Below are 11,472 nucleotides of genomic sequence, written 5' to 3'. Positions count from 1 at the left end.
CCTTCTGATGTAGTCTGTTCCACTGTCAAGCAGCTTTTAGTGTCAGAAAATTCCCAGATGGGTGGGGTATAAATAATAAAATTATTACTATTATTATTATTCCTAATGTTTAGATGGAATCTCCTTTCTTGTAATTTGAAAGAATTTGCACCTCCCCAAATTTTGAAGCATAGTTCTCCAGGCAAGCAATGTCTATACTAATAAGCAGATTAGGGCAAATTGTGGATTTAAAATTCATCCATATTAGTGAAAATAACATACAAAAGAATGCATTGCCTTCGGGAAAATTGCTTCGCAAAAAATGTGTCTATTAGGCAAAATTGTACATGTGCCTATTAGGAGAAATTTGCACTCAAACATCGGTGACATTTCATGGGGACTATAATTTAGAAAGAAAAACGATCTGTGTCACCCTATTGAGGAAGACGAGGGGGCTGCTGCTCAGTTTGCTGTCCCAGCAGCCAGCAAACTTCAAGGTCGCTCTTCTCATCTCCCTACATTTTAAAAATCTGGGCTTGGATGAGACATCTCCTCCGACAGAGGGGGCTCTGCTTGGCCTCTGTGAGAAGAAGATGCTGAACTGGGGGGGGGGGGGGTGTCCTTTGGCCAGGTCAAGTAACAGGGGTCTTGCGCTCTCAAGTGTTTTCACTTTGCCCCAGTCCTGAGCAGGTTTTAAATGCAGTATTGATGGGCACAGGCTGCCACCTCGTGGCTCAAGTGCAACAAATCCTATCCAGTACGTAATAGAGAACATGGATCCCCAAAAAGGGACCCTTCCCAATAATAATAATAGAATAACAGAGTTGTAGAGTTAGGAGTGAGCCCTGCCAGCTGCAAGCCAGGAATTACAACTGAAGAATCCCTGGCAGACGTTCAAGCTCTGCTTCACTACGTCCGATAAGGGAAAGTCAGAGGACGATGGTGCTTTTACTTGTACCCCACTCTGGTGAAGGGGAGGTGCTTGATGCTGATGCTGATGCTGAAGGGGAGATGCCTTGTTTTTCTGAAATTAATATGTAACTTCTCATCTACTGAATCTGAGACTTTGAGAAATTTGTCTGATTAAAGTGATTAAAATATTATAGATATTTGTTAGCATGTAACTGAGCTGTGTTGCAAAAGCCATGTGCAGAAGGGATCCTAGGGCATTACCTGTAGTTACAATGAAAGAGATTTGGTGTTTGTGGACATGTGTGTGTGTGTGTGTGTGACCACACATTGTTGTTGTTTAGTGGTGTCCTCCTCTTCATGACCCCCTGGACCAGAGCACGCCAGGCCCTCCTGTCTTCCACTGCCTCCCTCATGCTGGTCCCTTCGAGAACACTGTCCCACCATCTCGTCCTCTGTCGTCCCCTTCTCCTTGTGCCCTCCATCTTTCCCAACATCAGGGTCTTTTCCAGGGAGTCTTCTCTTCTCAGGAGGTGGCCAAAGTCTTGGAGCCTCAGCTTCAGGATCTGTCCTTCCAGTGAGCATTCAGGGCTGATTTCCTTCAGAATGGAGAGGTTGGATCTTCTTGCAGTCTCCAGAGTCTCCTCCAGCACCAGAATTCAAGAGCATCCATTCTTCGGTGATCAGCCTTCTTGATGGTGTGAGCACACATATCCCCGGGCATTTATAATGGCATTTCACCCCCCCCCCATAGCACCCTCCACAGCGCCCTCGCCCTCCATGAATCTGTCCCCTTTCAAGCCATCCAGACTCTTGTGGCAGGGAGTTCCCCAGTTTAACGATGCGCCTCCATGAATAGGAACTGTCCATTGTCTTTTACAGCGATGTTTTTGGGACGTTGTGAGGCGCCTTGAAGACTGACAACATTGGGCAACAAGAAGCGGAAACTCCACGGCCGCGTTTCCCAAACCTGGGTCTCCAGCTGCTCTTGGACTACAACTCCCATCATCCCTCGCTAGCAGGACCAGCGGCCAGGGATGATGGGAACTGTAGTCAAAACCCACAGCTGGCGACTCCGCCACGTGCAGCGCCAGCCTGCCTCCCCCTCGCGGCCAAATGGTACGACCCACGCGCTGGTTGGTGGGCGCGTCGTCATGGCAACTCCTGTCGTTCGCCGGCATCCAACCAATGGGGATTCGGTACCTCGCGCCTGCGCAGAAGCGACTGGCTAGGCCCATGAGGGGGGCGCATGCGCTCTTTGCTTTGCCAGCACCTCGGCCCCGTTCGGCTGTCCGCCTTCCTTCTCTCGCCTCAGGGAGAAGCGCCCCGAGAGAGACGGGAAGTCTCGCGAGAGGAGGAGGAGGGGAGAGGGAGGAAAGAAAGGAGCGTGGCGCGGGACCGGAAGTGGGACTGTCCCGCCCCCTGGCGGGCCTTTCCGCTTCCGGGTGAGCGGCGGCGGAGCCCCGGCGGCAGGTGAGGCGGGCCAGGCGGGCCGGACGGGGCCTCGGCGGAAGGGCCGGCGGGCCGGGAGGGGGGCGGGCGGGCGCCGGAGCCCCCGGGACGGGAGTCCCGCTTCTCCCCGCCCCGCCTCGGAAGCCTCCCCCCCGTCGGACCCGCCGGCCTTAGGCTGGGAAGCAGCCCGGGGCGGGGCGGCGGGTTGCGCTGGATGACCTTTGGGGGCCCCTTCCCACTCTCCAGGGCCTCCCTGGCGCACGTGGCCCCGAGGGCGGGGTTTGTGTGTGGGGGGGGTCTGCCCTTCCGTGACCCGGAGCCTGGTGAGCTCAGCCCATGTCACAAACCCCCCCCCTGCAGGCCCGCCAGGCCAATCCCGGGGGCGCAGAGGGGCTGAGCCGGGTAGGTGGGGGGGAAGGGGGCGGGCAGGAGGGCGTCTCCTTGCTCCCACAGCAGCACCACCCCTTGGCCAGGCCGCCCCCCGGGGAGGCGGGGAGGGGAGGGGCTCTTCCCCGGGACCCCGGCCATCCTGCTGCCTCCTGCCATCTGCCTGGAACCCGGAAGGGACCCCCAAAGGTCATCAAGTACCATCTCCTGCAGCGCAGCAGCCGGGCCGCACCCCAAGAGTGTGAGCAGGGAAGCCTTGCCCAGTTGCTGCCTGGCCACTTAGGTTGTTGCAGTTGTGGGAGGAGGAGCCTTCACAGTGGGCGCCAGGCTGGGGGAGGCTGGCACAGGGTGGCATTGCACTTCCTGGGTGGGTGATGGAGGCCACCTTCACAGGAACAGGAACCAGGGAGGCTGCCTTGTATCAAGCCAGAGCAGCTGATTCTTTTTCTGCGCTGACGGGCAGCAGGGGCTGTCCAGGGTTTTCCCCAGCCCCACCTGGAGGCGACACCTAGGATTGAACCGCAGATATTCTGCATCTGAAGCAGGTGCTCTGCCCACCGAGCAGATGAAATGAGAACAGCTGAAAAACATTGCAGGGGGGCATTAAAAACAATTAAACATTAAAAGAATTCAATTTTTTGTGGCAAGATTCTGGTCCTCGTGGCTCTGGACTGAGTTAACTAGAACCCCTGAGTAACTCTGCAGTTTAATTTCCAGTAACCACCGGAGCAAACATCCTGAACGTAAGTCAGCGTGGCTGAGAACTTTGTGAATCCTCCCCCCAAATGCTGGAAATTCACCCTTTCCCTCCCCTCCTCTCTCCCCAGCCTTGTTAGCATGTGGACATGTCCAGCATCGCGCCCCTTGCGGCCTCTCTAGAGCAGCGCCCGCTTGCTGGCCTCTCCTCCTCGTGGTCCCGGTTCGTCCATGGAGGAGGGCACCATGTCGGATCTCATTCTCAACCTGGACACGTCCCTCCCTGCAAAGCCCAAGAAGGCCTGTGAGGGGAACCAAAAGCACCAGCGGTTCATCAAGCGCCGGCAGTTCCTGGAGCAGAAAGGCTTCCTGAAGCAGAAGCAGCTCCCGGGGCAAGCCCCGCTGGCCCGGCGGGATGCCTCTCAGAAGCACGGCGGGGCAGCCTGCGAGCGGGACAGGAAGAGGCCGAAAGTGGACAGGAAGGGGGCGTCTGCTGGGCAGGACAGGAAGCCTCTGCGGGAGGACAGCTCGGCCCGCAGGACCAAGACATTCCCCAAGGAGAAGGCCGCCCACGGGGCTAAGGACTCTGGGTCCCAGGGAGGCAATGCCTCTGGGGGGGCCACGGCTTCGAGCAAAGCAGGGAGCACTGCGGGGGGCGGTTCCTCCGCGAGGCACAACGGGGCGCAGGCCAATGGGGCCGCGGGCGAGATCCGGAGGGTGGCCCTGCTGAGCGAGTTTGAGAGCGGGCTGTCGCCGGTGCTGCTGCCGCCCAAGCCCAGCAAGGTGGTGGCCATTGACTGTGAGATGGTGGGCACGGGCCCCGGCGGGCGCGTCAGTGACCTGGCGCGCTGCAGCGTGGTCAGCTACCATGGCGACGTGATGTACGACAAGTACGTGCGGCCGCTCAGCCCCATCACCAACTACCGGACGCGCTGGAGTGGCATTCAGAGGCACCACATGAAGAATGCCGTCCCCTTCAAGGTGGCCCAAAAGGAGGTGAGTGAGGGGGAAGACCTGTCAGCCGCTCAAGGGGAGCCTTTGGGGACCCCCCTGCCCCACACAAGGTTTTCCATGTTTTCATTAAAACCAAGGCAGTCTGTATTTTTATTCTGGCATCTGGTTGAGGATGCTGGACTAGAGGGGCCCTCTTTGGCCTGATCTAGCAGCTCTTCCTCTCTTCCTGTGGAACCCCAAGGTCCAGAGGCAGTCTTTCTGGATTCCTAGGTTCTATGGGGTATTTGGGACGCGGGTGGCGCTGTGGGTAAAACCTCAGCGCCTAGGACTTGCCGATCGCATGGTCGGCAGTTCGAATCCCCGCGACGGGGTGAGCTCTCGTCGTTCGGTCCCAGCTCCTGCCCACCTAGCAGTTCGAAAGCACCCTTAAGTGCAAGTAGATAAATAGCTACCGCTTTATAGCGGGAAGGTAAATGGCGTTTTCGTGTGCTGCGCTGGTGCTGGTTCGCCAGAGCAGCTTCGTCACGCTGGCCACGTGACCCGGAAGTGTCTGCGGACAGCGCTAGCTCCCGGCCTCTAGAGTGACCCTAGAGTCGGACACGACTGGCCCGTACGGGCAGGGGTACCTTTACCTTTACCTATGGGGTATTTGGCCACAGTGACAACAGAATGCTGGACTAAGAAAGGAGTCCTTTGGCCTCATCCAGCTGCAGGGCTCTTCTTTTATATCCTCTTATGGGTGAAGTAAGGGACGCGGGTGGCGCTGTGGGTTAAACTACCGAGCCTAGGACTTGCCGATCAGAAGGTTGGCGGTTTGAATCCCCGTGACGGGTTGAGCTCCCGTTGCTCAGTCCCTGCTCCTGCCAACCTAGCAGTTCAAAAGCACCTCAAAGTGCAAGTGGATAAATAGGTACCACTCCGGCGGGAAGGTTAACGGCGTTTCCGTGCGCTGCTCTGGTTCGCCAGAAGCGGCTTAAGTCATGCTGGCCACCAGCTCCTTCGGCCAATAAAGTGAGATGAGTGCCACAACCCCAGAGTTGGCCACGACTGGACCTAATGATCAGGGGTCCCTTTAGCTTTATGGGTGAAGTGGGTCAGACTGCAGCTACGATGTCTTTGTGGGTCTGCATCCTGCTGTGCTTGACTGGCTACAGCAGGCTTCCTCAACCTCAGCCCTCCAGATGTTTTTGGCCAACAACTCCCATGACCCCTAGCTAGCAGGACCAGTGGTGGTCAGGGATGATGGGAATTGTAGTCTCAAAACATCTGGAGGGCCGAGTTTGAGGAAGCCTGGGCTACAGGTTGAGTCTTGAGCTATTGAGCGCTGACTGATGACATTGCTACCCCTCCCTGCCTTTCAGATCCTCAAGGTCCTCTCTGGGAAGATCGTTGTGGGCCACGCCATCCACAACGACTTCAAAGCCCTCAAGTATTTCCACCCCAAGTCGCTGACCAGGGACACCTCGAAGAACCCTCTGCTCAACCGCAAGGCCGGCTTCCCGGAGAACGAGCAGGCCTCCCTGAAGCGCCTCACCAAGCAGCTCCTCCACAAGGACATCCAGGTAACACCCCCTGCCTTGTCCGTCTGCTCTCCCCCCTCCATCTGGCTCAGTGTTGCCCACACTGGCTGGCAGCCAGCTCTTTGGAGAAAGGCCCAGTGACAGTGTCTTGGCAGACTTCCTTTTCAAGAGTCCATCCTCTTGGCTGGCTGTAGTTGTTGTTATTATTTATTAAATGCATTGCTTGATTTTTCTTGCTGAAGGCAATTCAGTCGACACAAGGTAATATCACCAAGGCAACTATCAGTAAACAAACCCTAAACATCCATAAAAATGGCAAAAGTAGTTTCTTTCCCAAATAGGTTTTATCGTAAACAATAGCAAATGCAATAAATAAATAGTTGACTTGAGATATATCAATGGTTCACTTGATGGAGGAGTCCAACAAACTGAAGGACATCGTCCTCTTTCTATGCTCCTCCTGATGGAAACATGCAGATGGGGACAGACACACCCCTGCTTTAAGTCGTTTACATACTCTCTTGTACAGTATATTATTTACTGCAAAACTCAATGACTAAGCTCTTTAGCAACTAAATGTCAGATTACTGGAAGGAGGTTTGAGCACTGAACCACTGGCATATCACAAGTGGACTCTTTGTTACTGTGTTTGCAGATGCTCAAGATACCAACCTGTTGTGGGGGGGAACTACTTTTGCCATTTTTATGAATGGACGTTTAGTGTTTGTTTACAGATATTTGCCTTGGTGGTATTATCTTGTGTCGATTGCAGTAGTCATTGTATCACCGCCCTGTTCATTGTTTTAAAGGCAATTCAAAGCAGCGTGCAACCAAGTAAACAAGCAAAAAACCCACATAGATCTATTTTTTTAAAAAAAACAACTCATTAAAATAATGCATTAAAACAGATTTTAAAACACCCCACCCACCCTAAAAGGCCGAAGGCAGAGGACAAAGGCTGGTTAAAAAGGAAAGCTTTCGCCAGGCACTTAAAGATACAGTACTGTATATAATGAAGGTGCCAAGTGAGCCTCCCTGGGGAGAGCCTACCATGAAGTGGGAGATACCACAGAAAAGGCCCTGCTCCAGACATTGAGGAGGCTCTCAAAGAAGGGCCTCAGATGACAATTGCAGAGTCCAGGTCAGTTCATATGCATCATAAAGCACTCACCATTGTTTCCTTGAGCCTGGAGAGAAAATGGTTGCGGAAAATGACCAGGAGGAGCTTTTCCAAATCTGTTTGTGCCATCTGTCCGTGCAGTTTTTAGACCCGCCCCCCCGACACAGCAGGAGCAGCCCCTGTGGCTCCCTCCAGGTGGCTGCCACACTACAGTTCCCATCACCCCTGCCCATTGGGCCGTGGTGGTACCAGGGCTGATGGGAGATGGAGTCTGGCAGCTTCTCGAGGGCCACTGAGGAGCAGAGTCCCCTGGCCTTGGAGGAGACCCTGGGTTTGATTTAATATTGCACTCAGAGCGGCTCACAGTAGCAGCAGAAACTGCAATTGCTGTAAGCTCAAAACACAGGAGCATATAAATAAAGCAGGCAACCAGAGCAAATCTTTTGAAACAATGCAATTCTATAAATTTATAGTGAGCTGCAGGGTAAACGTAAAGGGACCCCTGACCATTAGGCCCAGTCATGGCCGACTCTGGGGTTGTGGCGCTCATATCACTTTACTGGCCGAGGGAGCCGGCGTACAGCTTCCGGGTCATGTGGCCAGCAGGACTAAGCCGCTTCTGGCGAACCAGAGCAGTGCATGGAAACACCGTTTACCTTTCCGCCAGAGCGGTACCTATTTATCTACTTGCACTTTGACGTGCTTTTTGAACTGCTAGGTTGGCAGGAGCAGGGACCGAGTAACGGGAGCTCACCCCTTCGCGGGGATTCGAACCGCCGACCTTCTGATCGGCAAGTCCTAGGCTCAGTGGTTTAACCCACAGCGCCACCCGCGTCCCTATTCTGCAGTATAAAAGGGACCATTTAATCTTGTCCCCAAAGAGCCGAAGTTCCCTTGAGTGACTCCAGAGCCAAGCTGCTGTGCGCCTCTCTTTATCTGGGCGTCCTTTTCCTGGTATCATAGAATTGTAGAGTTGGAAGGGACCCACAGGGGTCATCTAGCCCAACCCCCTGTCATGCAAGCATCCCTGACCAGGGGGCCACCCAGCTTCTGTTTTGAGACCTCCAAGGAAGGAGAGCCCACCCCCTTCCGAGTAGGCTCTTACCCTCAGGAACTCTTTTTCTGTAACTTGAATCCCTCGGTTTGGGTTCTGCCCTCTGTCTTTCATGGGGCGGCCCTTGAGGTATTTGAAGATGGCTTTGTGTGTGGGGGGGGTCCTCTCGCTTTGTGAGGGGTCAGAGAGACGTGACCCCTGCCCTCATCTTGCTCCTTCCTTCCTTCTTTCCTTACCCCCCCCCAGGTGGGGAACAAAGGCCACTCCTCAGTGGAAGACGCCCGGGCCACCATGGAACTGTACAAGGTGGTGGAGGACGAGTGGGAGAGGCAACTGGCCACCTCTCCTCAGGACTGACCCCCAACTCCAGTCGCCACCAAGCCTTGGAACCTGGAGCCGCCGGGGGAAGCCGACACTCCCCTCCCTGCCCCCCGAGCTGTTTGGAGGAGGATGTTGATGGGTCGATGGGGCGGAGGGAGAGGAGGGCCGGCAGAGTGAAGGAACTGACTGGGGGCGGGGGGGGGGGAAGGAGGCAAGTGTGTCCATTACATCGCTTCCATCTGACGGCAGCCTTGGCGTCTTCCTCCCCTTCCTCTCTGTAACGGAGCTGAGCCTCCTTCCCTCTTGGCTTGAAGCTCAGGGGGAGGGGGGCCTCCTCACCCTCCCCGGCAGGGGGGCTTTCAACATGGTGCTATCCACTCCCCAGGCCCTGGTGGCTGGGGGGGTCGTGTGCTGTTGGAGTTGAGCGCCAACCAGGCCAAGGTGCCCATCCAGTTGCCTCGGCCGGTGGATCTTTGGTGACCCCCCTCCCCGCCTCTGTGGTGGCACAGGGAGACTGGCTTCCTGCCCCCACTCTCTTAAAAGGGCAGGGGGGCACTCAGTTCCCTAGCTTGACTCCTGTGGGTCTCCTCTCTCCCTTGCCAGGTGATGGGAGGCCCCCCCCCCATACACTTGGTGGTCTCCTCCTCCTCCTTGGCCCCACCCCCTCCCTCTGGGGTCAAGGAAGCCCCCCGCTTTTCAGCCAGGCAGGGTTGGCCCTGTGTGGACGGTGACCCCCTTGGGTTCTCGTTGGCGGGGGGATGTCTGTCTCTCCCTTCCTCTGCCCACTTTCTCCACATCCTTCATAATCTCTCGCTATTATCTGTTTTCTGCTCTCTGCCAGCAGGTCCCCAGGTGGATTAGAGCAATGAAAAACACAAAACAGTTTGCAATCCCAGGAACACCCCCCTGTCCCTCCCCACTTTGGCCCCCTAAACTTAGAAGACGGAAACCCCCGGAACATTGACGCTGGAGGAGCAGGTGCCTTCTGCCCTTATGGTCTCTTCCTGGTGGAGATGTGGGGCCGGGAGAAGGAATACAGTGGCACCTATGGGTTACAGACCCTCCAGGTTACAGACTCTGCTAACCCAGAAATAAAACCTCGGGTTAAGAACTTTGCTTCAGGATGAGAACAGAAATCGTGCAGCAGTGGCAGCAGGAGGCCCCATTAGCTTCAGGTTAAGAATGGACCTCCAGAACGAATTAAGTTCTTAACCCGAGGTACCACTGTATCTCTGTTCCCCTCGAGGGGAAGGGGGGGGGGGCGTTGTGCACGCACACACACACACACACACACACACCCCGCCTTATGGCGCCCAGAGCCTGGGAATGCCCCCCAGAGAGAGGGGAGCCCCCGTGGGTGTTGGCCCACAGCGCCCCCTCCCTGCGAAGCATCCCTTTCTGAGCTCAGCAGGCGTTGGGGTCCTGGCTGGGACGCCCTCAAGTCCAGGATGGGCAGGATCCTGCCTGGATGAGCCTTGCCTGGACTGCAGCTCCCATCAGCCGCAGCATCAGAGGCTTGTTCTGGCCCCAGAGCTGTAGCCTCCCAGGCTCTGAAGGGCGCCAGGTTGGCCAAGGGCTGATCTAGGGCGCAGGGCTCTCTGCAAAGAGAGGGCAGGAGGGGAAGGCCCACCAGGCAGCCCTCCCCTTTTGGTTTGCAGGGGCTCCTCTTTCCCCCTTCCTTCCTTCCTCATAATACCTCCAGCTGCACAATCAGGATGAATGGAGCATTCCTGGAGCACAAAGTTCCCATCCTTTACAACGGTAAACACTGGGCACATTTTCTCATTCTGATGCTGAAAATTCCCCGGAACACTGTGACCCCCCCTTGCCCCCCTGCGTCCCCAAAGTGGCTCCATCGCTGTGTCTTGGCCAGTGAGTGTCTCATTCTCTGTCACTCTCTGTCTTTTCTCTCTGGTGCTGTTTCCCACCAAGTGACCATGAAGCAAGAAGGTGGTTTTTGTGTGTGTGAGTTTTGGGGTACTGTGCAGACCTTGCTGTTAGTTGTGACGCAACCTGTGTTTGTGTGTGTGTCTTTCTGGGAAGAAGAGGGAGCCCCGAAGCTCATTGCTTTTAATGAGATACCGACAGTCGCTCTGAAAGAAAAGGTCTTAAGGTTTGTTTTCCCATCTCTCCCCATTTGCTTTCCACAACTTTCCAAACGTCCTTCTCTCTTGCCTCTGTCCCTCCCGGGGTTTGGGCTTCTGTGCCCCTTCCTCCTGGGCTCTTGGGGACTCCCCACAAAGGGGCGTTCGCAATCTACCAAGTGGGCCTCCATGGAACTCCTAATTTATTTTAAACTTTATTGAACATTTTACAAACGGTTGCCAAACGTATTGTCTTTTCCCCGCGGAAATCTTTGATGGGGTTCCTTTGCAGCAGTCTCAGAAAGATTCCTCCTCAAGGAGTTTTAAAGTGAGCATCTTTTTAAAACAAAGACAAAAATGGAAGAATAATTTTTTCAAAACCACCCGCACGGGAAACAGATTTCCTACCCAAAAGCCCACACACACTCTGCAAAAAAAGAAACTTATTCCATTTGTGTTAATGCTGGTAATTATGAGCGGGCGAGTCTTCTCTCTGTGCTTGGGATTGTTTTGTCTTTTTCTAAAAAAGTAAAATATTTCACTTACTGGCTTGAGACCTGTGTGCTTGCGTAGGCGTGGCAGGGGGAAGGGCCCTGATCCGAAGAGCCGCTGTATCTGAAGAACATGAAAAGAGCTCTGCAGCTGGATCAGGTCACAGCCCATTATGGGAAGTCCACACGATGGACCCGAGTGCGAGAGCAGCGCTCTCCCTGCCTTTTCCAGCAACTGCCTCTGACATTGGATAGCCCCCTCCTCCTCCGTGAATTTGTCCAACCCTCTTCTAAAGTTGGGGGCCATCACTGCCTCCTGTGGCAGGGAGTTCCACAGTTTGTGGGAAGAAGTCCTTTCTTTTCTCTGTCCTGAATCTTCACAAGGTTCAGTGTGAGGAGAGAGGGAGGGAAACCTTTCTCCCTGCATTCTCCATGTCGTCCTTACACGGCCCCATACCGCCTGAAGGATTGCTACACAAAGCATCATTGTTTTATTGAATGTTGG

At 54.9% G+C, this 11,472-nt stretch overlaps 1 protein-coding gene across 3 annotated transcripts; it reads left to right on the top strand.

The window, feature by feature from the left end:
• Positions 1-2,208: 2,208 nt before the first annotated feature.
• Positions 2,209-11,021, top strand: ISG20L2 (interferon stimulated exonuclease gene 20 like 2). 3 transcript variants are annotated; one of them, XM_028711216.2, is made up of 4 exons: positions 2,209-2,361; positions 3,555-4,419; positions 5,739-5,939; positions 8,318-11,021. In XM_028711216.2, exons 2-4 carry the CDS (start codon positions 3,655-3,657, stop codon positions 8,426-8,428), a joined length of 1,077 nt encoding a protein of 358 aa, XP_028567049.2. In that variant the 5' UTR covers positions 2,209-2,361; positions 3,555-3,654; the 3' UTR covers positions 8,429-11,021. The 3 variants fall into 3 exon arrangements, with proteins under 3 accessions (XP_028567049.2, XP_028567051.2, XP_028567050.2); XM_028711218.2 differs by lacking the exon at positions 2,209-2,361 and adding an exon at positions 2,775-2,968; XM_028711217.2 differs by lacking the exon at positions 2,209-2,361 and adding an exon at positions 2,994-3,470.
• The last annotated feature ends 451 nt before the right edge of the window (positions 11,022-11,472 follow it).

This window comes from Podarcis muralis, chromosome 16 (genome assembly GCF_964188315.1).
Source record: "Podarcis muralis chromosome 16, rPodMur119.hap1.1, whole genome shotgun sequence".
Taxonomy (NCBI): Eukaryota; Metazoa; Chordata; class Lepidosauria; order Squamata; family Lacertidae; genus Podarcis; species Podarcis muralis.
This window is presented reverse-complemented; position numbering and strand designations above follow the sequence as displayed.